General features: G+C 36.3%; 6 protein-coding genes across 6 annotated transcripts; 3 read left to right on the top strand and 3 right to left on the bottom strand.

The window, feature by feature from the left end:
- Positions 1-1,025: 1,025 nt before the first annotated feature.
- Positions 1,026-4,004, bottom strand: LOC106775100 (signal peptidase complex subunit 3B). Its single transcript, XM_014662145.2, has 6 exons — positions 3,879-4,004; positions 3,712-3,759; positions 2,421-2,483; positions 1,989-2,042; positions 1,413-1,499; positions 1,026-1,325 (listed from the first exon to the last, which is right to left on the bottom strand). The coding sequence occupies exons 1-6, from the start codon at positions 4,002-4,004 to the stop codon at positions 1,200-1,202; spliced, it is 504 nt and encodes a 167-aa protein (XP_014517631.1). The 3' UTR covers positions 1,026-1,199.
- A 661-nt stretch (positions 4,005-4,665) lies between these two features.
- LOC106775492 (basic 7S globulin 2-like) lies at positions 4,666-6,105 on the bottom strand. The gene has a single exon (XM_014662621.2). The coding sequence runs from the start codon at positions 6,046-6,048 to the stop codon at positions 4,774-4,776; it is 1,275 nt and encodes a 424-aa protein (XP_014518107.1). The 5' UTR covers positions 6,049-6,105; the 3' UTR covers positions 4,666-4,773.
- A 3,431-nt stretch (positions 6,106-9,536) lies between these two features.
- On the top strand, positions 9,537-13,172 carry LOC106775280 (pentatricopeptide repeat-containing protein At3g05340). The gene has a single exon (XM_014662384.2). The coding sequence runs from the start codon at positions 10,947-10,949 to the stop codon at positions 13,026-13,028; it is 2,082 nt and encodes a 693-aa protein (XP_014517870.2). The 5' UTR covers positions 9,537-10,946; the 3' UTR covers positions 13,029-13,172.
- Positions 13,173-13,452: 280 nt separating this feature from the next.
- LOC106775259 lies at positions 13,453-15,840 on the top strand. Its single transcript, XM_014662356.2, has 6 exons — positions 13,453-13,728; positions 13,807-13,931; positions 14,003-14,082; positions 14,956-15,039; positions 15,183-15,291; positions 15,484-15,840. Exons 1-6 carry the CDS (start codon positions 13,525-13,527, stop codon positions 15,623-15,625), a joined length of 744 nt encoding a protein of 247 aa, XP_014517842.1. The 5' UTR covers positions 13,453-13,524; the 3' UTR covers positions 15,626-15,840.
- Positions 15,841-16,868: 1,028 nt separating this feature from the next.
- Positions 16,869-19,590, bottom strand: LOC106774472 (protein AUXIN RESPONSE 4). Its single transcript, XM_014661477.2, has 2 exons — positions 18,319-19,590; positions 16,869-17,372 (listed from the first exon to the last, which is right to left on the bottom strand). Exons 1-2 carry the CDS (start codon positions 19,498-19,500, stop codon positions 17,178-17,180), a joined length of 1,377 nt encoding a protein of 458 aa, XP_014516963.1. The 5' UTR covers positions 19,501-19,590; the 3' UTR covers positions 16,869-17,177.
- A 206-nt stretch (positions 19,591-19,796) lies between these two features.
- On the top strand, positions 19,797-27,472 carry LOC106775960 (probable Xaa-Pro aminopeptidase P). The gene is made up of 13 exons (XM_014663223.2): positions 19,797-20,178; positions 21,909-22,034; positions 22,124-22,243; positions 22,853-23,128; positions 23,338-23,510; positions 23,692-23,946; positions 24,201-24,352; positions 24,669-24,859; positions 25,071-25,179; positions 25,276-25,430; positions 25,951-26,043; positions 26,638-26,718; positions 27,118-27,472. Exons 1-13 carry the CDS (start codon positions 19,882-19,884, stop codon positions 27,193-27,195), a joined length of 2,106 nt encoding a protein of 701 aa, XP_014518709.1. The 5' UTR covers positions 19,797-19,881; the 3' UTR covers positions 27,196-27,472.
- The last annotated feature ends 20 nt before the right edge of the window (positions 27,473-27,492 follow it).

Here is a 27,492-nt window from a genome sequence, read left to right as displayed (position 1 = left end):
CCAAATAAGACATTCTTCTTTTCAAACTTGCATAAATTTATATCTTCCAACTTATTTGCCCAAGTGGGTCATATAATTTTTTTTTTCATTTATAATTGTTAAAAGAAATTAACTAATACTATTGAATTTATTAAAATTTTTAAAATTTTAATAGGCTGTATAAAGACATAAAATAAAGTTTCCAAAATCATGCCAAAAAAAATGACTTTGTAAAGAGTATAAGATGGTGATTATCAAATTAAAAGTAACTTATATTTTTGTAATGAAAGAATTGTCTTATTTTCATATAATTAGATATTTGGTAATGCCTATACATTCGAAAAGAACTAGTGAAAGAAAACATTATGAAATTCAAATTAAAAATTTTATTTTATTTTAACAAAATTTTAAATAATGATAAATTTTGATGAATTTGAAAAAGTGCCAGAGATATAAAAATTTATAGTAACACTTAACATAAGTTTATTCAAAAATTAAAAATTATCTTTTTAATATTTAAATTTTATTACATTCAAATGCATTTATACTGAATGCATACGTGTGTGTTTTTATAGTTAATAATAGTATATTATATTTGAGAGAAAAGGGCGTATCATTAATTGAGAAATTCTAAACATTTATGATTATTTGGATTAAATGAAAAAAAGTAAAAAAATAGGTGAAAAATCTATGAGGATTTAGGTTATGGTTGAGTTTGAGTATGAATATAAATCATAGATCTACCTAAAAAAAATCACCCTGAGAACATGGCTATTCCTAAACTTGCTGCCGTAAAAGCAGCATAGATGCCTACCAGACAGAATCCCCAAAACCTAGGCACTCTGAATCTGCACCAAGTGATCACTAATGCGATCACTATACCAACGTGGAAATTAAGCTGACAAGCTCTAGGATATACAAATGCGATCACTATACCAACGTGGAAATTAAGCTGACAAGCTCTAGGATATACATTGGCTGTCTGTAGCATAGTTTTTTTTTTTTCTTGGAGAAATGAAAATGGTTCAGACCAATGCAAGAGACAATTGAAGACCACAAAGCAAACTTGGGATGTTTCAGTGTTCATTCAAGCGCAATTGATTTCACTTTCCAAAGTACAAATTCCCTTCCTCATTCTAGTTCTTTGAACTAACATTCTATATCCGTCATAAAAAAGGGTTTAACGTTACAACAAAAAAAGAAAATAATATGACAAGGCATCATCTATACTCCGCAGGCAATCGGTAACCCGACATGACTATTTTATCTGCAGACATTTTGCCAGTCTTTGGCATAACATGCCAATGCATGGTAAGGTTATATTCTTTGCCACGCAAATTGCTTCCCTGGACATGAAATAATAGAAAAGTTAAGTCCTAAAGAAACCGGAAGCAAATCATACCAATGAAAAACATCATTCTAGAGTTGCATACCTGGTCAATAAATCGGTACTTATTTGATGTGTGAATCCAAAACTTCGCATGCTCTTTAGAGGGAATGATACCATCCCATAGGGATATCTGTAAAATGGCAAATTAAGAACCTTAGTAACATGCATGCACGACACCAGGATGGCAGATATGCACCATAATATGCAAAGCCACGGCCATCTGGGTGATATGAATAGTATTAAAAAAACTGACTAGAAAACATATATCAGTAAAACAGAATAGCCATTTTATGTGTGAATTCAAAACTTCCCCTGCTCTTTAGAGTGAATGACACCAACCCATAGAGATATCTGCAAAATGGCATTTCAAGAACCTATGCAACATACATGACACAACACATACCAAAGATGGCAGAGATGCAGCATAATATGCAAAGCCGCAGCTATCAGAGTGATATGATTAGTATAAACAAATTCTGAAGCCACCGCCTCACTAATAAAAATTCAAGATCCTTCATGGCTTGCTTTTATTCTTTCTTTTATAAATACAAGCCGGAAAACTTACAATTTAAATGATTATATTTCAGATGTAGATTCAAACAAACCAAACAATTCAAACCTGATTCAAGGAATGCTTCGGTGTTTCATACTCAGCAGCTAGAAAAACAAAAACCTGCAACCATACAAAAATAACAGAATTAAATCACTGGACAGCACCGAAATTTGTAGCCTTGACACAGTTTATCTAGAATAATTGATTGGAAATAAGGATCTCATGGATGTGTCATTAAGCAACTTGAACAGACAAAAAGAAAAAGCAATCGGAAAGAATATAAATTAATATTCCGCGACATGAAACAAGATATGTTGGAAGATATCAAAGCGCAAATAAACACATTTGTTTTAGCTTATTTCATGAAATAGTCACTTTTCCCCAAAAGAAATTTATTTCATTCTTCACTGTCCTACGAAGAACATCAATAATTTTCAGAGTCAAAGGGAGAAAGACAAAAATTAATTATAATGAAAATTTCAAATTAAAGATAGAAACCTGTTTTGTGTTCCACGTGAAAAGGGACTGCAAATCTGCGGATATATTCAGTGTCATGCTGACCTGCAGGAATAAAAACGCCTCCACTTCAGATTGAATAATGAATAAATGACCTTTAAATGACAGAGAAAAATGATTACAAAAGCTGTTTTTTTTTTTTTTTTTTGACAAACTATGGCATTCAACGTCATAAATCATATATGCAGCTTACAGAGCATGAGCACGAAACATAAATTTGGTAAAACTAGATCTTCTTCTAGGAAAAAAGCACAATACAATTATAAATAAGTTTTACCATGCCAGGCTAGTCTAAATAGCACAATATACCTTAGAAGCTTTAAACAATCACAGATTAATATGTAAAACTATGGTTCATGTATGGTTGATAGTCTTGGGATTTGGAACAGTAGAAACTTAAAATAATTGAGCTATCTGTAATCTATTTGAACTTGACCCGCTAAAAATGACCAAACTCAAACTTTACCCTAATACTTCATCATCTTATAACATAAAAATCTCTACTAAAAAGTAAATTGGTAAACTTCAAAACTGATTACGAATAGATCTGATAGAGGGAAAGCAACTATTCAGGCTAAAAAAGGACTAGAAAAAACAAACACAGACTTCATATTTTTAAAAAGTCAAGCGTAAGATTTAATTTGCCTCTATCTCTACTTCGCAAGTACAGTCAGAGCTTCAAGTGCTCAGTTTTGCTCATATACAAATACTAGGCACCTTAGATTCGTGGAATTAATTTATTACTTTCATTTCATCTGTGTTTGATTGTTCAAACTCTTTCTTTCCTACGTGACATAACAAACAATCTACAAAAAAGTGTCCTGTATGCCATGTTTTAGCAGTCACTATATTTTGGTTGTTTGTTACTGAGACGACAAACATAAAACTGAAATTGCAGAATAAACCGTCTAAGCATCAATGTTAATACCGAGTTCGCAACCGCAGAAAGATAAAACATAAATAAATATCATCTACTGGACAATTATGAGTTTAATTTTGAAAGAAGGCGAAGTGCAAAGAACTCAATGGTTTTTTTACTTGTGGGTCAAACAGAAATCAGTAATCACCCTAAGTATAACTTTTAAAACGAAGGAGCAATTTTTCAGCCACATCGCAATCAAAAGAATAAATGAAAACCAAAAAAAAAAATTGCAACTTTAAACACGATCCTAAATCTGAGAGGCATTCCAAAGAAGAAAGCGGGAACGAAGAAGCCCAACAGGCTAGTCACCAGCCAGGATGTTGTTTTGATTAAGAAAAGAAAATGACTTACCTCGTCATTGCCGTTGGGCTGTTTCTGAAACCAGTTGATATTGAGCACCTGCATCCAGCAAAGCAAAAAAGGGGATAAAAGAATTGGCGAATTGCAGATCCACAAAAGTGAAATTATAGAGACACACACTCAGAGAGAGAGAGAGAGAGAGAGAGAGAGAGAGGGACCTGGACTTGCGCAGAGGGAGTGGGGGTGTTGAAGTTGTCCGATAGAGAGGCCATGGCGCACATGAGAGCAAGAATTGTTATGGCAAAGGTTAATAACGCGTTGGCTCTATACCCGAACGAATGCATTTTCAAGGTTTCTTTGTTTCTTCCTCTTCGACTGCGCTCTGTGTGTTTGATCAAAAGACTGAGAGAGAGAGAGAGAGAGAGAGAGAAGACTAGTTGACTGTACTGAGCAGACAAGGAAACGTTTTGGAGCGTTTGTTTCGGTGTTTCGGTGTTTTGGCGTTGGATCAAACACGCACTCACTCCTCCGAACCACGCACACAAATCTTTTGCCACCAATTATACAGTGCCACGTCATTAAAAAGTTCCACATCAGCATTCTCTTAACTCCATTAAGGTCATTTTAATGTTCTTAATTGACTCTTTTTAAGTCTAAATTATACTTCCAACAATAGATGTTAGACTATAAAAAAAGTTATTCCATAATAATAAGTCTTGCTGTGATGGTTTCAAAATATTTAAAAATTAATTATAAATTATATATTCTGAAACGTATTTTCGTCAATAGTATAATCTATAATCTTTTAAATCTTTTTTAATAGCATGAAGTGATTTCCTTTTTAAGACGATATTTTGATATACACAAAATTTTTATATTTATTAAATATTATTTATTTTTTTACTTTTTTTAAATACAATTTTTTTTTATCATTAAGTATGCCAAATGAATATAAAAATAATTACGGAATGACTGGATCTGATTAATCGGCAAACAAAACAAGGGAAAAACAACAACATTAGTTCCATGAGAGTTTTTATTGTGAGTTTATTTTATTAGTGCTTATTTCCTTATAAAAATAAGCATACGTAAAAACTGAAACTTTCTAGTCTCTCAGACATTAACGAAGTTGAAGAGATCCCCACATTCCAGCCCAAGCGAGCTCAGTGGGGAAGTGCTAAAGCCAACCCTTGATTTTGCAAGGTCGAACACCACAAGATTCTCTTCCAATTGCCGTGCTCCTATGGTGATTTCAGCGCTAGGTTGCATTCCACCATTCACAACAGCCAAACATGACACCCCGGGTTGTGTCTGCACAGTCAAATCCTCTCCAGAGATTCTCCAAACAGGACCATTAGGTTTCTCCATCACAAGCTCCACGCTAGGATATTCACTGATGCTTTTGGAGTGAAAACACAGCTCAAATGGTGCCACAGCTTTCACTTGAGCTTGCTTTGGAAGCTGCTGAGCAAACACTTGAACGAAAGACACATAAAGAGATTGCTGCAGAACCATGTGAGGAGTTGACGTGCTAATCATGGTTCCTCCAGAATGTCCTACTGTGGTTGATGATATCTTCCTCACTGGGGTCACGCTGTACTGGTTGATTCTTATGGAGTTTACTCTCACGTTGTACTCTCCTTGTGGGGTTATGGTTAACGGCGTGTAAGCCAAATCATGGAAAATAGGGTGGCCGTGAAACTCGGGCAAATTGTTTGGTGCATCTCCAAAGATGATAGCACCCTTGGAAGATGAAGAGTAGCGAGAGAGGCAGATGGTGAATTGGCGTTGTAGGCCAAAGTGGGAAGCAAGTTGGTTTGGCAGAGAAATAGGTGCATGTCCTAAGCCAGCTACTCCTTCGATGTTTCTTGGAAGACCCTTTTGGAGAAGGAAGGAAGGTGCACAAGAAAAGAGGAACTGAGGGACTGTGAACAGTTCACCAAGTTGGGTTCCTAGAGAGACGTGGATTGCAAGTACATCTTGGCCTAGTTCACCCAAACCGTTTTGTTGGGTGACAGGGTTGGTGGACATGAGACCACATGTGTTTTTGTGGCACCCTGGCCTTGATGCTGCTGGGCAACTGAGGCATTGGTGTGTGTTGGCTCTGAAGCACTGTGCAGAGTGACAGAAGGGTGCTTGGTAGGTTTTGGATGAGTAATGTTGCTCACAGTTGAGCCACACCTGGTTTCCATTGAGGTCCACTAGGACTGGTACTTGTGTTAGAGGTGTTCTTTTGAGAAGGTTGGTCCAATGGAGACCAGTGGAAGCATCTTTTTGAGTAGGTAGAACAAGCACGTATGCAGGATTCATAACATAATTGGACTCAGACAGTGAGAAAAGAAACGAGCAAGAAAGAGAGAGGACTAAAAAGTAGAGGATAGAAGCCATTACTAGTACAGTCTAAAAGGGATGCAAAGTTGGAATAACAGATGATAATGTATGTTACTGTATTAGTGAGCTGAAATTTATAGAGAAAGGACCATATACCCTTTTGGATGGAGGTGACTGAGGGGAAAAACATTATGGCAGGGAGATTCTCTTTGCTTTTGGCAATGTTGATCATAGAGCCAATTCACTAAATTGGAACTGTTTGATGTGAATTTCCAGGAGATTGACCTTATCAGTGAGAAAGACAGAAAAAACAAAAGGATATGCTGAGTGAGAGGGTACCTGGCAGCTGAAAAGAATGCTTAGTTGCATGCATTCAGTGTTTGGTTATGTAAAGGAGCCGTGTTGAGTTGGTGCTGCCTTGTTGTGGGGACTGTTATACCTTAGCACCTTAGCTTGGATTTTTGTCTTGGTAATCAATGTATTACAATTTCTCCACATGTTACTGTTTGGCAATATTATTGTTCATTTTATCCCCTTAAAACTACTAAACCTAAAACCATTTGCTCAGTTCAGTTCAATTAAGTTACGTAATATCCTGAGATTGAAGTTTGAGTTACAACTGAGTTTGATCAGTTACTTGTGTTTTAACTAATTCTATAAATTTCTCTGCATATTTTGGCCACTGAACTTTTTTAAATACATAGTGGAAAATTTGTACTGGTAAAAACGTAATCTGTGATATATTTTGTATCAGTTTATATAACTTTCCTGGTTCTGTTCTACTATAAAAGTTGTAGAAATTTGCATCCACCAGATATTTGTTGAAAAGTCTCTGCCACCACAGTGATGATAACCGCAAAGGGTTTGGTTTGGTTATGCACTTCTGCCATAATATCCTGAGCAGTATAATAAATTGATTATTTAAAATCAATACAATAATTGAAATTTCACGTTATAAATTTATTGGGTATAAATGGCTGTAATTCTCCTCGTATAAGTCAGTTTTGTACGTGATGAATTAGATGTTATATTCATCTTATAAACAAATTATGTAGATAATTGATTATCAACTTTCAAATTACTATTTCTATTCGATATTTCAACTTATTATACCTCTTTTGCATTGAAATAATTATTTTACTATTATTAAATAATCGATTACCAACTTCCAAAATATTATTTCTATTTAGTAATAATCAATTATTAAAAATATAATTAATTACTTTTTAAATTTGAGATTTCTTCTAAAATAATTAATTATCAAGGAAGATAATCGATTATTTCTTTTCAAAATCTCATGAATCTTAACTTTTCTTTCAATTTTCATAATTTAAAAGTTTTTCTTAGTGATTCACAAAAGTTGGAATGTCATTGACCTTAGTCACATTACTTTATATGAAGTATAAGTTTTTATTTTATTTTTTTTCATTACAACTTTAATATTTAAATAAGAAAACATCATACTCTTATAATAGAAAATTCAAACTTCAAATTTAGCCATCATTTATCTTTTACAAATCAAACTATTCAATTTTGTATCTAAATTCTAATTCATCCATAATCAGTGAAAAAACCTTTAAATTAATAAATAAAATATAGTAGATCAATCATAATTTCATTATAAACAACAAAAATATAAAATCTCTAAATTTTATTGGAAAAAAACTCACTTGCAAAAAATAAAATATTTTATCTTATTTATTTTGAGTCTTATACACATTGTCATTACTATTTGTAATTTTTTTATTTTTCAAAAAAAATCAAATTAAACATAATTATAAACATTTAAAAATTAAAAAAAACTTCTAAGTGACATGTATTTAATAGTATTAGTAGGAAACTAGGAAAAAAAATCTAATTATTTCAATTTTTAAAAATAGGGATTCAATTGAAAAAAAATATTAAAAACATATTTGAAAAAAGATAAAGAAAATAGAAATTATATAAATGATTAAATCTAATAAATAATATTTACATAGGTATAGGGTTTTTTAAATGGGTAATTAAAAAAATCCTAACTTTTGTAGACAAATAAAAGAAAAAAAAGTGATATATATGCACATTCATTTTCTTTTTTTTGTTAAAAGCTCTTTTTTATCCCAGTTTTGGTTCGGAAAATTCGAAATGGTCCTGGGTTTATTTTGTGTTCAATTTCGTCCCAAAGAATGAATTTAGTGTTCAATTAAGTCTTTTTCAGTAACTCCGTTAAAATCCTTAACGGCAACGTGTATGTGTAACTGCTGAGTGAGGTGTCAATTTTTTGCTGACTGGGAATCCTTTTCAGTTGGAATTAGAATTTTTTTTGGGCAAAGTAGGAAAAAAAGAAGACTTTCTTCTTCCTCTGAAACCCTAATTCCTCTACCATTACCCAAACCCCAACCGCCGACCACCGTCCATCATCTTCTTCCTCGCACGCCATCATCAACCATCGCACCTCCATCACCGTCGCACATCCATCACCATCGCACCTCCATCACCCTTGCACCTCTATCACCCTCGCACCTTCATCACCCTTGCACCTCTATCACCCTCGCACCTCCATCACCATCGTACCTCCATCACCCTCGCACCTCCATCACCATCGTACCTCCATCACCCTCGCACCTCCATCANATCACCCTCGCACCTCCATCACCATCGTACCTCCATCACCCTCGCACCTCCATCACCATCGTACCTCCATCACCCTCGCACCTCCATCATCATCACACCTCCATCACCCTCGCATCTCGCACTTGCAGAAAACAAACCCAAAAGCAGCCTCCAGCATTTTCCAATTCCACTTTGTGTGCCCTTTTCCCCAAATCTGAACCCTAAATTTTGGGTGGAAAGGGATCTTCATCTTCTACACCATGAACACATCTGCAACTCAGCTTCAACACGCATCCATGGACGTTGCTACCACCAAGCCGCCACCTTGAAGCTTCTTCTTCGTATCTCGCACATGCAAAGCAAACCAAAATCACACAACCATCACGGTCTCGCCTCGACCATTCTCGTCGTGCCGTCGTGCCTCGCAGGTTTGATCCTCTCCAACGCAAGCCACTTGGCCTCCATCACACGCAACCTAGACATCACCGTTGCACCTCCATGACCGTCGCATCTCGCACCTGCAGAAAAACAAACCAAAAAGTAGAAACGGGAACCACCGTGGCAGCCTCCAGCATTTTCCGATTTGCGCAGGCACACTAGGGGCAAACCCCTTTTTCCCTTATCTGAATCCTAATTTTGGGTGGAAAGGGAGCGGACACGTGGCGCGCTCTCACGGGGCAAACCCCTTTCTGCCCATTTTGCCCTTCTAAAATTCTGATTCCAACTGAAAATGATTCCTAGTTAGCAAAAAACTGACACCTCACTTAGTAGTTACACATCTGGACACGTTGCCGTTAAAAATTTTAACAGAATTACTGAAAAGGACTTAATTTTACACCAAATTCATTCTTTGGGACGAAATTGAATACAAAATAAACCCAGGACCATTTCGAATTTTCCCAACCAAAACTGGACGAGCTTTTAACCTTCTTTTTTCAAATGTATTTGGCTTAATACCTCTTTTAGTCCCTCTTTAGGGGAGCAATGTTCAAGTGCGTCCTAACTTTTTTAAAAAGTTCAATGTAGTCCCAACTTGTGAAAAATGTGTACAATTAAATCCTTTTTAGTTACGGCATTATGACCTGTGCAACGTGGCTGTTTAGTTTGATAAGGTGGCAGTGGAAAAAAAAAAAAAAAAGAAACAAGATTTCCGTTCACATTCTTCATCTTCATTCTCTCTCTCATTTTTCTCTCTCCTCGCACCAAACCACAACAGCTTCCTCCCTTCATCTCCTTGCTTTCTTATTTGTGGAACCATTTTTGTCCTTCCTCTCTGATCTTATACAGGCTCCTCCCCTTTTGCTTTCCCAACCCGTTTCGCAAAAAAGTTCATTTTTTTGGCCCCTTTTGGGGTTCCTGTACTTCAAGGATTCTATTTTTATTGGGTCAATGGTAACCCAAACCTACAAATCACTATCTTGTATTGTCGTCCAAATTCCAAGTAATCTATCCTTCGCAGATGCATCATCATCTCAACAAAAAGAAACTCAAATTTGCTTCAACTAATTCCTCCATTCTCTGTTAACACCAGCAACCCATATCCACCCATCAACCACCAAGAATCCCAATAGCCAAACCAGATAACGAAACTAAGTCCCCTTGCCTCTGTTCACCTCAAGCCACCAATAAAGGGTTAACCCTCTAAGCAATAGATACAAAACGAAAACCATATAACACACTCATCATTTTCATTCCCAGTAGACAGAACATCAAATGTTAGAAGAATTAACCAGTAAATGGCATTCTAAAAAAAATAATAAATACAATACTTTCGTCCTCATCTACGACGATGGTGGTGAGAGTCGCCGACACTGGTGGGGATTTTTTATATTTGAGATAGAAGAAAGGAAACCCTTGAGTGGAGAGGAAAGAGGCGGCTTGCGGTGGCTAGTTGTCGGCGGTGGCTGGTCTCGCCAGTGGCAGGGAGCACGCGTCCCATGGAGTCGTTTTCTCTCGTGCACGAGAAGAGAAAAGGGAGAATCCGATCCATGGCTAGCGCTGCATCAGGCGGTGAATGGTGGCCAGTTCGGTGGAGGCGACGGCAAACGGTTTCGCCGGCAGTAGATCCGGTGGTGCTCGAAGGCGTCGGGGACATCGTGGACAGCCCCGGCGATGTGCGTGCGGGGGAGACAACCTCTCCCTAGGGTTCCTGGTTGGGATCACTACCACTGCCACGTTAACTTTAATGAAAATCACATCTTTACCCTTGGGCAGCCACGTTATGAAACTAAACAGCCACGTTGCACAGGTTAATCCACGGTGTCAATTGAATCGTTAGATATTTAACGTCGTAACTAAAAAGGATTTAATTGTACACATTTTTTACAAGTTGGGATTACATCGAACTTTTTAAAAAAGGTAGGATGCAATTGAACATTGCTCTCCTAAAAGAGGGACTAAAAGAGGTATTAAGTATTTTCATCTTTTTCGAAACAGTGTACGCGCAGCCATCAGCATCCCTTTTTGCCCTTTCATGGATGAAATCCAGATGGAACTTCAGCGCTCATCTCCCTTCATGGCTGGATTCTCTGAATATACCCTTCACCATGAACGCGCCAACTTTTCAAAACCCATTTCTTACAACCTCAAAATCTGTCCTCAACCATACAGACTTGAGCTCTCTTCTCTCGGTTTGCGGCAGAGATGGAAATCTTAATCTTGGTTCTTCCATCCATGCCCGTATCATCAAGCAACCTCCATTTTACGATTCTGATAGCTCCCTCCGCAATGCCCTTTTTGTTTGGAACTCTCTCCTTTCTGTGTATACGAAATGCGGTCAACTGCAGGATGCCGTTAAGTTGTTTGATCATATGCCTGTGAAAGATACCGTGTCATGGAATACAATGATTTCTGGGTTTTTAAGGAACAGGGATCTTGACACGGGTTTTAGATTGTTTAAGCAAACGAGTGAGTCAAGGACAGTGTGTTGTCGATTTGACAAAGCAACACTGAGTACAATGTTGTCAGCTTGTGATGGACTGGAGTTCTCTGGTGCTACCAAAATGGTCCATGGTTTGGTTTTTGTTGGTGGGTTTGAGAGGGAAGTCACGGTGGGGAATGCACTTATAACATCATATTTTAAATGTGGGTGTTTTAGTGAAGGTAAGCAGGTTTTTTATGAGATGCTTGAGAGGAATGTTATAACATGGACGGCAGTGATATCCGGCCTCGCAAAAAATGAATTTTATGAGGATGGCTTGAGATTGTTCAATCAAATGCGTTGCGGGCCAGTCAGTCCTAACTCTTTGACATATTTGAGTGCGCTCATGGCTTGTGCAGGCTTACAAGCATTATCGGATGGCCGTAAAATACATGGTATGCTATGGAAATTGGGAATGCAGTCGGATTTATGCATTGAAAGTGCTTTGATGGATTTTTATTCTAAGTGTGGGAGTTTGGAAGCAGCATGGCAGATTTTCGAGTTTGCCGAGGAACTTGACGAGGTTTCCTTGACTGTAATACTTGTAGCTTTTACGCAAAATGGACTTGAGGAGGAAGCTATCCAGATATTTATGAGAATGGTGAAATTGGGAATTGAAGTTGACCCCAACATGGTTTCTGCCATTCTCGGGGTATTTGTTCTTGGTACTTCTTTGACTTTCGGTAAGCAGATTCACTCTTTAATTATAAAGAAGAACTTCAGTCAAAATCTGTTTGTTACTAACGGACTCATAAACATGTATTCCAAGTGTGGAGATTTGTACGACTCACTGCAAGTCTTTCGTGAGATGACTCAAAAGAATTCGGTTTCATGGAACTCTGTGATTGCAGCTTATGCTCGCTATGGGGATGGTTTCAGAGCGCTTCAATTTTACGATGCTATGAGAGTGGACGGAATAGCACCAACAGATGTTACATTTTTGTCATTGCTTCATGCATGCAGTCATGCAGGTTTAGTTGAGAAGGGCATGGAGTTTCTGGAATCTATGAGTAAAGATCATGGGTTAAGTCCACGGTCCGAACATTATGCATGTGTTGTTGACATGTTGGGGAGGGCTGGACTTCTTAAGGAAGCTAAAAGATTTATTGAGGGATTGCCTGAGAATCCTGGTGTCCTGGTTTGGCAAGCATTGCTTGGTGCTTGTGGCATACATGGTGATTCTGAAATGGGTAAATATGCTGCTGATCAACTATTCTTGGCTACACCAGATAGCCCAGCTCCTTACGTGTTGATGGCCAACATTTATTCTAGTGAAGGGAAATGGAAAGAGAGAGCACGTGCCATTAAGAGAATGAAAGAGATGGGCGTAGCAAAAGAAGTGGGTATTAGTTGGATTGAAATCGAAAAGAAAGTAAATAGCTTCGTAGCAGGGGATAAAATGCATCCACAAGCTGATGTTATATTCTGCCTCTTGTCCGTGTTATTGGAACACCTAAAAGATGAAGGTTATGTTCCTGATAAAAGGTGTATTCTCTATTACTTGGATCAGGATAAAATGGATTAGTCAGCATATATACTAATGGTTCATTTGCCAGTGATGATCCTATTGAGTTTAGTCAGAAAACTAGCCATCCTAGAGCTTTGTTTGGATTTTTGTGGATCAGGGATGTCATGTTTGAGGTTGCAATTCACTGTTTAATTAATTTATCATTGCTTGTTACAAGCATGCTGTTTAGAAATTTTAAAATAAAATTTTAATTAATAATAATCTAATCATCACTTAATTATAATAATTATATTTAATCAATATTAAAGTTAATCGTGTTGGTTTACGAGTGACTTATTCATTTTTTTGCTAATCGATGGTAATTTGTTGGATGATCCGAATCAATCGTCCGATCTTTGAGTGATCCAACGGTTGTGGTAAATTTAAGTGATATTGGCAATGGCAATCTTGTGTCCACAAAGTTTAATTTATAATAGTTAATAAATAAAAGAAAAATAAATAGAATTGAGTAACTGCAATTGGAACCATTATTTTGTTGTTCTAACTACCGAAAATGAACATCACGAGCTTTAAAACGATACCTACGTCTCTGTATTTTGGAAGTGGCGGTTTTCCAGGGTTTACGAAGAAGAAAGCAAGAGCGAGTTGCAGTCGCAGAGACGATGATGGTCCTATGACCTCTGCTTCGGCTTACGCCGTGCTTGGACTGAACCCTAACTGCTCCGCCGCTGATATGAAAGCTGCTTTTCGCGCCAAAGTACCATCATTATTCCATTCACTTCTTCCAATTTCACTACTCATTCATGTTTTTTCTCACTTTCTCTTCCTCTCAAAGGTAAAGGAGTTCCATCCAGACCTCTACAAACACTCTAATACAGCACACTCTGATGCTATGATTCGCCGCGTAATTGAAGCGTACCGGATACTATCCAACTGCACTCCATCACAATTAATTGAAAGGTACTGATAATTTTTTGTCATTTCTTTAACCTTTCAGTTTTTGAATTTTGAAACCTGTCACCATCTTGTAGTGAATGCTTGGATCCCTTTGACACGCCAGAGTGTGAAGCTTTTGATCTTTTTGTTGACCAGCTGCTTTGTGTTGGCAAAGGTAGGGGACATGCCTTTCAATTTTACTTTTTGCCCTTCTCTTCTTCGGTTCTTATACTGGAGCACAGTGATGACTCTACAAATTTGCAGCTAAATATTTGATCGCTTTATGCTAAAATCTTGTTTTAGTTAGGATTACGAGGAAACGGCAGAAGAGGAATTTGGGAGGGAGGGAGAGAAAGAAATCAGAGGAAGAAAAAAAAGGGGACAAAATTGTAGAAAAGCTGGAAGGGTAGGCTTGTTAGGGCTCTATCCCTTTTTCTCTGTAATGGGGTCTTGGTTAGAGAAGGTTGAGCATAAAATCTATTTATAAAGAGAAGAATGGGACTTGGCCAGATAACTAGTCATAAAATGAGCCATGCACGATATGGTGTAATGCAGAAAAATTGTCACTAAGGTAAAAAATCTAGAGAGTTGTATAAAAAGCTACACAACTCTGATAGGAAGAGAATTTGCTAGAAGTTTATAGATAATGTCGGTGAATATTACATGCTCTAATTTACTAATCTATGTTCTAAAATAGGTTGCGGATATGTAATAGTAGATGAGTACGCCTTCGTACTGGCTATCGGTCTTTTTCTCCACCAGTTATGGACTTTTTCATCATGTACCGGATCATTTATATATATTTTAATGGTGTCATTGGCTCATCTTTATATCTTTTTTTACATCCTTTTCCAATTAATGTTTATGTATATTTTCTTACATTTACTGTCCCACTGTCGTCACACAGTAAACGCAACTAGCACGCTATCATGACTTTATTTCTAACTTTTGACTATGAGAGTTTGTCATTTGTCAACTCTTGGAAACTAGGAATAGATCAATATGTATTTACTTTTCCATTTCAGCTACAAGTTTAATTTTTCTGCAGCGTGTTCGAATTCCTGTGTGAAAAGAGCACCTCATGCTTTTACATATGCCTCTTCAACTGGAACAGCACGTGCATCTTCTCAAGGTTCTCTTACCTGAAATTTAGTTACATAATTTTGAGTAAGGCATATACCAAAGAATGATATATATCTCACCTAGTTTTAAATTTGGGTAAATACCATTTTATTCAAGTTCTAATTACATTGCCACCATCAATAACTATTTAAGGTCACGGGGATGATTACCAAGTTCAATGTGCTGTTGGACAATGTCCTAGAAATTGCATACACTACGTAACCCCATCACAAAGAATTTTCTTGGAGGAGCTACTTGACAGGTAACCTTTATCATGCCAAAGTTATCTGGTAAGCTGATAACATGGTTATTGATGTATTATTTCTCACATAAAAGGATACAAGTTTGCCTTGTTTTTCATTAATCTTCCTTAATATATGAAATTTCATAATTCCTGTGGCAATTTTGTGGTATATTCCATTAAATTATTGTTTCCATTTGGTTGATGTTGCAGTATACTTGAAGCACCCTATGATACATCAGCTGAGGCAGACTTGCTGTATTCACTTATAAATAAAGCTAAGTTTGAAAATAACCGATATAAAAAACCACAGAGGAAACCCAAAGCTTCAGGCCAAAATGTCGATTGGTTTTAAGAATTTGGGTAGTAATTTTGTCCATATACAGTCCCCAACCAATAAGATTGAGATTGTTGGGTCATGGTTTTACAACGCACTAACAATGGCTGAAATTAGATTCTTGTATAAGGCTTATACCTTGTCTGAAACATACTAGAAGAATATGATACATAGGGTGTGATACAGCATATATAACCGTTGCAATGCAAACTGTCCAGTGTTCATGTCTAAAACTAGTTTATCTAACCGTAGACAGATTAAAAGTCTCGATAGTTAAAAATGTAGAATGAAAGAGAAATTATTAGAAACACGTTCAAGTTTATTAATTGGAAAAGGGAGTTATTTTTTCTATTATTATTATTATTTGACAGATTGATTGGAAACTAATTTTTAAATCGCACTTGATAAGTCCTCATTTTAATTTTTACATTATTTTATAATCTTTCATTTTTCATTGTTATGTTGCTTACCTTGTCTTATCTATTTTTTAATGCTAAAATAATTTAATAAATTTAATTTACTTTTATCGTTTAATTCTTTAACAAATTCTATAACATTTATTTTTCTTATGATCATATTTTTTACGTATTTGATCGATATGTTACAACGTCTTGTGATGTACAAATGAAACTTAATTCCACAAATTTTACTCATCTATTTTTCAAAAAGAGTTGATACACACTCTCGTAAATCAGATTTTTTTATATAAACTATTATTGTGATGCTATGCTACAAAGGTTAAGGAACCAATATATATTCAAAGCATATACAAAGTTATTCATTGGTTTAGAAAATAATTCTTGCGCTTACCATCTTTTTCAATTGTAAACATTTTTATACAACAAATCCAAATCAGTACATACATTTTAAATTTATAACCATGATGCCATAATTTACTTGTATTACATATAATTTTTTAAGGTAAAACATTGGTCATTTTAACCAGGATCATCAATCAATATGATGCGATATAAAAAAATAAATTCAGCCTTATTTATTGGCAAATTTAATTGCAGCATTGTCCAATTAATTTATTTTGTTTTTGGAATTGACAATGATTATCAGTTTTTACATTTGCTTATTATTAATTAATTTATGGAAATATCGAAGGTAAGAATTAAAATTAGTAACTTCATTAGCTGTTCTGAAATTGTAAACCAATTAAGAGAGAGAGGAGTATTTTGTAGACCCACTAAAAAAGCCTCTCTTTTCCCACACATCCAGCTCAATACACAATAAAGTTATCACATGGATGAATAAAGTTTTCGTAAAGCTAATACTTTATCATTATCACTCATCATATTGTTCAGATATTTTTTTCCATAACCAGTATAATAAGTTTCCAAGACCTAACCTGGTCTGCCATTCATTCAGGTTCAGTTTTAATAGTCATCGTTTTCACTTGCAGAAATTTCAATACTTAAAGTTTTCTGCAACCAGAATTTTAGTACATCATCTATCTAAATTGCTAAAATGTGTCCACGGATAAAAATCTATTCTTTCCAAACCCAAAACTCAAAAAGTAGCTCCAAAGTAGAGCATAGCTCGATGTAATTGTTGTTGAGCATCATCATAGTTCATCATGGTGATCATGTCCATGACCATGACTATGATGGTGGTGGTGATCATGACCACTGCTTTTTGCTTCATCAAGCATCTTCTGTAGGTGCTCTGGGATGGACTCTTCCTCAACTTTCCTGACAGACTTTGGTAATGACAACACAAACTGAGAAATTTTGTCAGCTATCTCCACTGTTGCATCTTCCTGAGATCAAAACAAATTGGATTAGTTTCAACAACAAAAGGAAAGAACATTGACATTGCATGGTAAAATGGTAAATTTATGGTATATATCTGAAAAATCCTATCATGAACCGTCGTATCGAAAAGATAAAGGGAAGCTTTTAAGACACTAGGGGAGGGGCTTGTTGCTGGAAACTTTTCTATTGTAACAGACTGCAAACAAATTCGTTAAGCAAATTAGTCTCACAAATTACAATGACAGCTGAAAAGGAATATAGAACTCCTCCACATTAGATTAGGATGTAGGAAAAACCCACACATAATATTTAAGAACATTGTATATAAAATACAATAAATTGTTCCATCATCTAATCATTTTAGTTAACTCGAGGTTCATGAATTCTTTATGTGCCATCACAAACAAACCATACAAAAGGGAACTACTCTAGCTACTCAGTTTGACTTATTACAGAGACCTTAACCGCGTGATTTTCACCAGATCAGAAAAACCCACAAAAACTGGCAATGCAAAAACAACACAAGCCAATTCAAATGTATACATTGCCAATAGCTTCATCACTAGGTGTACTAGAAGGTTGAAAAGTTAACATCCATATTCTGTGACAACTTGAATATATACAAAAGTTCATTCAAAATACAGCAAGCAGGGTCTTCAAGAAAGTTTAGATCAACATAATATAGCATCAGAGCATAGTTACATCTGAAAGCATCACAAAACCTAATACTGAAATTACTTGGCAACTGATAAAAACTTACCAACAATATCAGTAACCAACTTAAGAACTAGGGAGAAGATGACAAATTCAGAATCCTTAATTACTAGTTTGGTGTAAAATGTAAACCACCCCAGTTTAAATTTCACCCTATCAACCATTTCAATCCTATTAAACAATCTCTTCATTACAACACAAAGCCAAAGCCAAAGCAAAAACAAATCTTGATCTAACCTGAGCCCAGCGGCCTCCAGTATGTGTAACAAAACTGGCCTGTGGAAGCGCATTGGCAACCCTGTCACCTTCCTGACTCCATTCATGAGACCAGCCAGCAGACCACAGCACCTGCATTGGCATAGCTTTCAATCCCTCACCCCACTCTGCCAAGTCAAAGCTAGAATTCACCCTCTTCCCCACATTCACGACCGCCCTCCTCCCACCCCTCTCCTTCAACAACAACCTCAATGCATCCGAATCAGCCACCCCAACCCTCTTGGAACAGCACAAACCCACCACCTTAGCATACACAAAAGAAACCCCCAACACCACTTCCCTCACCACAGGCACCTCCAGCACCCAAAGGGGAAAAGCCCCATACGACGCCGCATCGATAAGCGTCACGCTCCTCACCAACTCAGCTCTCTGAGAAACAAAATCAGCACTCAACCCTAACGCGGAATCGTGCAGAACTAAGTGAACCGGTGCAAGCCCCATCGAATCGATAACTTCCTCCAACACTTTTCCCATCTCTTGTGGACCCAAATCAACGGGCTCTCTCACTTTTCTCTTCGACATACGCGCTTGAATCTCCTCGTACGGTATTTGACCGGTTTCCACCATCTGATCAAACGCCCAGAAGACACCCTTCTCTTGAATCTCACTGTACACGTACTGAAACCGTCCCAAAATCCCGTTGACCCCCTCCACGGGCACCTCCACGGACTTGTCGGAGAAGCCGTGTCCGGGGAGGTCAACGGCGGTGACGTGCACTCCCTTGGCGGCGAGAGATTTGGCGAGTTGCCGGTAGGAGTATGAGCTGAGACCCAGGCCATGCACAATGACTACGTTTTCGGACGATGTGGAACCCTCTTGAAAGGTGAATACTTGGATGGGGGTTTTGTTGGGCTGCGTCTGGACCTTGATGGTGCGGCCATTGGAGTAGTGGTGGCGGAGGGAAGCGGGGAGAGTGAGAAACCAGGCTTTGGGGTCACGGGGAGAAAGGGAAGAGGTGAATACAAAGATGAGAGTGAGAAGGGAAACGGAGAGAGTGAAGTAGAACCAGAAAGAGAAGGGGTTGTTGTTGCTGTTGTTGGTGTTGCCGTGAGTTGGTGAAGAAGACGGACGTTTGGGTTTGGTTTTTGGTTTGCGAGGTTGTTGTTGTGGCTCTGGTTCTGGTTCTTCTGTGATGATAGCCATGGTCGATGCTCCGAGCTTGAAAGTTGAAACCACCTTCAAGCTTTGAGTGATGGTTATGGAGACATCATCATTGCGTTGCTGTTGGGGTAGTAGTGGGGGTTCTCGAAATCCGAGGTTTTTTAAAAATAAAAAATAAAAAAGAGCAAATATTTTCAATCTATTTTTTATTTTTTAAGAAATATTACATATTTTCTCAATTTTAATATAATTTAAATTTTACATGATTCTTATGTCTAATATATTGCAATATTAATTTATTAGAATATTTGATATTTTCAAGTGATTATTATTAAAGAACGAACCAAAGAATATTATCTACTGATAATTATAAATTCTTGCTTCTCTGCAATTTCATCTTCCGGCACAAATCATCGACCTACGATGCAACAACTCGCTCTCATTTCACCCTCTTTTTCTCTATCAACGCGCTCTTTCTTCTTTCCCCTTCCTCTCTTCTCTCGCCCAAACCCAAATTTCTTCAGACTCAAATGGAATAAACCTTCCTTAACCGTTCGGAATTGCAGCAGCAGTTCCTTCAAAGTGAAACCCTCTTCCGAAATTAGAAAACCCCTCGCAGAATCCCAACCTGACGCCAAGCTCACCGCGCTCCGACGCCTCTTCTCCAAACCTGGAGTCGACATTGACGCCTACGTCATCCCTTCTCAGGACGCTCACCAGGTTTGCTTTGCCTCAATGTCTCTGTCAATGTAATGATTAGCTTGATTCGGGAAAGAAAATAAAAGAATGAAAGAAAAATAAAAAATAAGACGATTCTTTGTTAAAAAGAAGGATAAGTAATCAATGTTGTCTCTGAAATTGTAAATAGATGTTAAGTTAGCTTGTTAAAGTAAACAATTATAAACACTTCCCTTAAAGTGAAGAGTCTCTAAGTCAATTTGGTCTTGCTCTTAAACTGATTTGTAGACTTAATGAGTTTTTATACATGATAGTTGACTGTGTACAAGTGAATGGAATCGGACATTCTGGTTAGCTAGATTAAATTAAAAGTTTACTGTCTCTTTTTCAAAACATGTGACATCCCAACGTATGTCATTTTTAATTAGTTACTGAACTGAACTGCTTACTATGGTTTTAGTCCCTAACTTGACCCATATCACTAAGTTAGATGTTGCATGTTGTGTATGCAATATTGTAACTCAAATTCGCGTGGTGTATGTTTGAGATGAAACTAATTTATGAGTAATTAAATAGTATAGTTAATGGCTAAACTAAATTCAAGATATCCTTAATACGATTTTATGAGGCTTCAAACCAGATATTATTGAAATAATGATATTAACTTATCTGCTGTTAATTTGTGTAAAAGTCTAGTTTGAAACCTATGTTATCTCTTAAAACATTTAAAAGCATATCTTATGCTTGTATTTGACTTTACTAGATTTTAATTTTGAAAATTCATAAAGTGTGTCCGAGGGAGGTGAAAAATGTATGAGGGATAAAAAATCCAAGTGTGGGGGAGATGTCTTTGCTAAAGAATGACATGCAACATGAAACTTAATTTAAAAGTTTGAAGTAAAATGACATACATATTCCTATTAAACAAATATAAAAAAGTTAACTCAGTCATTTTAACAAAAAAAGGAGTCATTATTATTATCATTCACTTTTCTTTAACTTTTAGAGGAAATGATATCTATTAGAATCCCATATTATTCTTCCATTCTCCCACTTTCTTTAACAAACCAAACCATAAAAGAGATTGGGACATTTGCTTTTGAAAACATTTTTTTTATTGTTTTTATTTTTAACTTCCATTTTTTGAAAGTTGTTTTCATTTTTTGTTTTGTTTAGATTTAGAAAACTTGTTTGGTTTTACTTTGTGTTTTCATATTTAATTTCTTTGTTTTTCTCATCACTCCTTGTGTTCCCCTACCTTCACATCTAGTTCCTCCGGACTCACTGTTACATTGCCTCCCTGTTGTTGAAAACATGACTGTGCCACCAACTAGATTTTGGGCAAGAGTTTATAGTCACCTAAATGATGTTGATGTTTTATCAAACACTTTCAATGTTCTGAAGTCAGTGATAGAAACCATTAAACGGTTTAGAGAGAATGTTGGTTTGGTGAGGGCTTGGTAATAATGATCAGAGGTTTTAATGGTTACCCGTATTGAAAACATATAAAGAATACAGAAAATGAATATTTTTTTTATTTCAAATTTTTGGATTATTTTTTGAAATATTTTCAAAGAAAATGTTTTCTAATCTTCAACCAGACATATTTTCAGCTTTGTGTTTTGTTTTCTTTGAAATTGGAAATAGAGAATGTTCAAATGAACATCCCTTTGGATTTGTACATCGTTCATCCTTTCATTTTTTTCTTCCTAACTCACTCTAACCAAAAAGACCAAGGGTGTATATACATGATAATTTGAATTTGGTGTTAGAGTGAGTTCATTGCCGAGTGTTACACGAGGAGAGCCTACATATCAGGTTTTACTGGCAGTGCTGGAACTGCTGTGGTTACTAAGGACAAAGCTGCTCTCTGGACAGATGGCAGATATTTTCTCCAGGTTAGGTTTTATTGGACTCGAGCTGCACATTTCATCTTCACACAGAATGAACTGAACTAATTTTGTGATTATTTTCCATCATTGGGCAGGCAGAGAAGCAGCTGAACTCCAATTGGATTCTAATGCGAGCAGGAAACCAAGGAGTCCCTACTGCGGGTGAATGGCTCAATGAGGTTTTGGCTCCAGGTGGCAGAGTTGGCATTGATCCCGTGAGTTTTCTTTGGGGCATTTATATCCTCTTTTTATGTTGCATGCATATTTTTTTCAATATTCTTTTCTGTTTTTATTGCAAACTGTATGTTTAGTTCTCTTGATTGTAACATTCAGCAAAACAAACTGAAGTCCTCCCTATTTATTGCCCAGTCATATGGACAATGTTGTATTGTCAGCATAGCCAATTAAGTAGTAGTGTGATGTGTGGATAAGGTTTTCTTTAAGCACTAATAGGAGAAGAAAATAAGAAAAAGATGAAATAAACTTTTTCCATAAACTAAAATTTGTTTATGACTCTAGTTAAAATCAGTTTTGGGGAAGCTATAACTCAGAAATCTTACAGAACTTATTTGTGCATGTTAAAATTTAAATTATTGAGAAGCATGTTTAATTATTTCTGTTTATTTTCCGCTATAATGGAAAACTCTTTATCCAAACAAAGCCTAGGTTATTTGTTCTAATTGTTAGTCTAAGCCTGAATGTCATGTTACTTATACTTACCTTGAACAATTAAAAACTTTTTACCCTTTCTTTTGAGCTTGCATACCAGTTATTTGGTTTCTTTTCCTAATACGATGTTCTCTTCCATATTGTTAAGGAGGCAGTTTCTTTTTACTTGGGATGCTGCAGAGGAACTTAAGGGGGTTATCTCTAAGAAAGATCATGAGCTTGTTTACTTGTACAATTCAAATCTTGTGGATGAAATATGGAAAGAATCTAGGCCAAAACCTCCAAATAATCCAGTTAGAGTGCATGACTTAAAGTATGCTGGTTTAGATGTTGCGTCAAAATTGTCATCTTTGAGATCAGAACTTGTCAATGCTGGCTCTTCTGCAATTGTCATCTCCATGCTTGATGAAATTGCATGGTTGTTGAACTTGGTAATGTATCTTTAATTATTTACACTTTCTTTTTCTTGATATAAGGATGGTTTGGTTTATACTGTTACATATCCCTGTACACCTTCAAGATTTTATTAAAGTTGCTTGGATCTAAATCTAACATAAGTAATTTATGGGTTCCTTTTTTCCAATGTTCTTTGCTAATGTTTCATTCAGTGAGAGTAACATTTTGACTTTTTCTTTTGAAGAGAGGCAATGATATTCCACATTCACCAGTTGTGTATGCATACTTGATTGTGGAGATTGATGGAGCAAAATTATTTGTAGATGATTCCAAAGTTACTGAAGAGGTGAGGNATCACTTNAAGAAAGCTGATATACANATCANGACATACNATTCAATTATATCTGAAATTGAAAGGTGATTATGGAAAATCCATATTTTTATGCCCCCCATTTTCCCACTGTTTTGCTTGAAATGTTCAAGAATATTGTTGGAGACAGACTAATGTGATTTTATCTTTGATTTTGTCAATTGTTAATGCTTACTACTTTTTAAAAGCATCATGGCTTTGGGAATTGAGCTTGATTTTCTTTTTAAGATTGGCAGCACAAGGTGCTGCTCTTTGGTTGGATACTTCATCTGTTAATGCTGCTATTGTAAATGCCTATGGAGCTGCCTGCGACAGATATTATCGGAACAGGGAGAATAAACACAAAACCAGGACAAATGGTTTTGATGGGTCTATTGAGAGCTCGGGTGTACCCTTTGCTGTCCATAAAGTCTCTCCTGTTCCTATTTCAAAGGCCATAAAAAATGAATCAGAGTTAGAAGGGATGCAAAATTGCCATTTAAGGTAACCCTGTTTTACCTTTGTCAGGATTATTGTTGATGATTTGTGCATGTTTCAATTTCTGTGCTTTAATGATCTTTTCCTAATTGGAGGAGCGCTGCATATTGATGGTGGCTGCATAATTCATTCTTCATCCAGTTAGATATTCATAGATGTTTGATAAAAATGTTAAATTAAATTAGTGTACTTGTCAAACAAAAGGAATCATACACACATGTCCGTATGTACATATAATTATGATATCTTTTCATTTATAGGGATGCTGCTGCCCTTGCTCAGTTCTGGGATTGGTTAGAAACAGAAATTACCAAGGATAGAACATTGACAGAAGTAGAGGTTTCGGATAAACTTCTTGACTTTCGCTCAAAACAAGCTGGTTTCCTGGATACTAGCTTTGACACAATAAGTGGTACTGTGGTTGACTGTCAATTTCTTTCAATATATTCTATTGAATTATGGTTAAGGAAACATGAAAAGTTACTGCCATAATTTTTCCTCAGCTTTATTTAACTGCCAATTATTTTAGGGAAAAATTCAGATAACATACCTCTTTCTATAAATATGGAATGTAAAGGACCACCATTTAGTAATCCTATATAACAGAATATGATAATTCTATTGAAATACGTATATGTACCAGTAGTTCGGTTTATATTTTTACTTATATTAGTCTTCGGTACAATTCCTCTGTTTTGAGCAGTAGTTTGTGCATTTCATTGGTTCAGGTTCTGGTCCAAATGGGGCTATCATACACTACAAACCAGAACCAGAGAGCTGTAGTTTTGTGGATGCCAATAAATTGTTCTTATTGGATAGTGGTGCTCAATATGTTGATGGCACAACTGACATAACACGGACAGTTCATTTTGGCAAGCCTACAGCAAGAGAGAAAGAATGCTTTACTCGAGTCTTGCAGGTAGATTGCTTGTACCTCTTTCTTGGTTTTATTTATGCATTTCATTCATGCAAGTGTCCTTCGCAATTCAGCAATCTAGGTTGTGTCAGTCTTACAAAATCTATATGCTTTTATTTTCTAGTGCATGCATAATGTCTGTTATTAATTTTTAATCTATCTGTCCTGGTAATTTGACCTTAAATAATTCTCTGGCGAAACCCATATATTACAGGGCCATATAGCTCTTGATCAGTCTGTCTTCCCTGAAAATACCCCTGGTTTTGTGCTGGATGCTTTTGCCCGCTCCTTTCTTTGGAAAGTTGGACTTGACTACAGGCATGGTATGTTCCTACTTCAAATGGAGGGCTGTTATTTTCTTAGAACCGAATGGATTTATTGACTGATTGAACAATTTTGCTTAATTTTCATCTGTTCAGGGACTGGGCATGGTGTAGGAGCTGCATTAAATGTTCATGAAGGCCCTCAAAGTATTAGTCACCGATTCGGAAATTTGACCCCTCTAGTGAAGGGCATGGTAGTTAGCAATGAGCCCGGCTATTATGAAGACCATGCCTTTGGCATTCGGATTGAGGTCATTTTCTCCTAAGCTATCTTATATGCTTTGAAATGTTAACTCTAGACCCTAGTCTTGCTGTATTGTTTAGATTATCATACAATTAGTTTTATTAGGTGTTGGTAATACCTGTATTAATTTTATTTCCTTTAAGAAGCTCACCATTTACACCTAATGAAAGTTGAGGTTTAGGAATTCAGGAAGTACTCTAAGTTTCTAATGAAAGGCCGTCTTTTGAGAACTTTTGAAGCTCGATTGCTACTTTCCAAATTCCTTTTCTGGTTAAGGAGTGGCAGTTTCAATTTCATGTGTGCATTGCATAACTTTCCAGCAACCACGAGTATCTTTTTACAAACTTGAAGTGATTACGCTATTCAAGATTTTTCTATATTTCATTATTCTTACCACCACTTGGTAATGAGAAGAAAATGCCAGGATACCATCGCACTCTATTCCTTTTTTATCCTAACTGTTAGAATAACATTTTGACTGTCTTATATTCTGGTTTGCATGATGATGATACTCTTTTAGCTTGCAGAATCTCCTGTTTGTAAAAAATGTTGAGACACCTAATCGTTTTGGGGGAGTCCAGTACCTTGGATTTGAAAAACTTACATATGTACCCATTCAGGTATGTTGTTGCCTGTTGGTCATCTTTTCCTCATATTTTTGTTGCCACAGTTCATGGATTTATTTTCTTTTCTTTTTGGGTGATGTTTGCGCAAGGTAAAATGCCTGTTACCGGTTTATAGTCCATCATCAGGACATTGAGGATGTAAAATAGCTTATTTTCTCATAAAATTTTATCTAATTATGCTTCTATACTAATGTAGTAGCAGCAAGTCCTTTCTTTCTTTAGGAGTTGAAACGGGACTGATGGTGGACAATTCTGTGCCTAACGGTTTTTAGTCAATCAATTAATTTTTTTTATAGAATATTAATCCTATAAAGCACAAGCAGAGATAAGTTACTAACCAAAAATTATAAATAGTGTATTTTCTCCGTTCCAGCATTGCTGAAAGTATCATCGGGAAATTTACCATTAATTTGAATTGGCTGCTCATTCATTCTGAATGTTTGTTTATTATTTTAAATATAATTTCTGAGGACTTAGAGTGATACTTTCAGTTTTCATTTGGTCTTCTCACTGAAACTTTATAACTTTCTATTCCAAGCCATATATATCCTTCTGTACTCTTTTTACTAACCTGAGCATATCCTGCAGATTAAATTGGTTGATTTGTCTCTGCTATCGGGTGCTGAGATTGATTGGCTTAACAATTACCACTCACTAGTCTGGGAAAAGGTATTTTGCTTTGGCTATTTTAGGTTCATTATATTTCCTTCTAGTGTATTCCATGACTTGCTTTTTGTTGTTGTTTTGATTCTCCTTAGATGAACTTATTCCGTGGCTATGCTTTCTTGTAACTGTCTGTCTGATCCTTATACTTATGTTTCTTGATAATAGTATTTTTAATTCCACTGCACCTCAGCAGTTCAAGAATACTTAAACATCATAGATCATGCTTGTGTGTGTGTTTATCATACCTGATCACCCTCTCTCTTTAGCTGTCCACGGAATGGAACCATCCTTAATCCTGCTTTTTGCAGTCTTTTCCAGCCCCCTATCCCAAAAACGCACTCAAATTTTCTGTTTTGTAATCTTGTATATTGTTTGTTTTGTAACTACTATGATACCTCACAGGTTTCGCCATTGTTGGATGGCTCTGCTCTCCAATGGCTTTGGAGCAACACTCGACCTATCATTCATGAGAGAATTTAATTCATGTTAATGTGCTATGGAAAACCAGGTTCACATTCTGGCGTGCTACCTCATTATACCTGTTTTGTTTGTCTCTATACCCTGAACATTATTCGTACACTGTGAATAAAATAATGAATAGGGACGACTAGAATTTGATAACAGGATCTTGACAGGAAAAGTGAATATTTAGCCATTTGCAGCCCTTATTATGCTTATTTTATGAGATTCAATGTAATTATTTAGCTGTTGTGAAAGTTAACACTCAATTCTGAATTATAGAAATTTTAAAAAACAAGATGATAAAGTCTGGCATTT

This window comes from Vigna radiata, chromosome 10 (genome assembly GCF_000741045.1).
Source record: "Vigna radiata var. radiata cultivar VC1973A chromosome 10, Vradiata_ver6, whole genome shotgun sequence".
NCBI classification, from domain to species: domain Eukaryota; kingdom Viridiplantae; phylum Streptophyta; class Magnoliopsida; order Fabales; family Fabaceae; genus Vigna; species Vigna radiata.
Note: the sequence above shows the minus strand (reverse complement) of the source record. Positions and strands in the feature narration are given on the sequence as shown.

Excerpts from the sequence above, each read along its gene's own strand:
- LOC106775259 (XM_014662356.2), top strand. The coding sequence starts at position 13,525 with ATGAACATCACGAGCTTTAAAACGATACCTACGTCTCTGTATTTTGGA. Across the intron at positions 13,729-13,806 it reads AAGCTGCTTTTCGCGCCAAA|GTAAAGGAGTTCCATCCAGA; the intron begins GTACCATCATTA and ends TTCCTCTCAAAG. Across the intron at positions 15,040-15,182 it reads AGCACGTGCATCTTCTCAAG|GTCACGGGGATGATTACCAA; the intron begins GTTCTCTTACCT and ends TAACTATTTAAG.
- LOC106775492 (XM_014662621.2), bottom strand. The coding sequence starts at position 6,048 with ATGGCTTCTATCCTCTACTTTTTAGTCCTCTCTCTTTCTTGCTCGTTT.
- LOC106775280 (XM_014662384.2), top strand. The coding sequence starts at position 10,947 with ATGCAATTGAACATTGCTCTCCTAAAAGAGGGACTAAAAGAGGTATTA.
- LOC106774472 (XM_014661477.2), bottom strand. The coding sequence starts at position 19,500 with ATGGCTATCATCACAGAAGAACCAGAACCAGAGCCACAACAACAACCT. Across the intron at positions 17,373-18,318 it reads CTGGAGGCCGCTGGGCTCAG|GAAGATGCAACAGTGGAGAT; the intron begins GTTAGATCAAGA and ends TTTTGATCTCAG.
- LOC106775100 (XM_014662145.2), bottom strand. The coding sequence starts at position 4,004 with ATGCATTCGTTCGGGTATAGAGCCAACGCGTTATTAACCTTTGCCATA. Across the intron at positions 2,043-2,420 it reads TCACGTGGAACACAAAACAG|GTTTTTGTTTTTCTAGCTGC; the intron begins GTTTCTATCTTT and ends GTATGGTTGCAG. Across the intron at positions 1,500-1,988 it reads CGAAGCATTCCTTGAATCAG|ATATCCCTATGGGATGGTAT; the intron begins GTTTGAATTGTT and ends GCCATTTTACAG.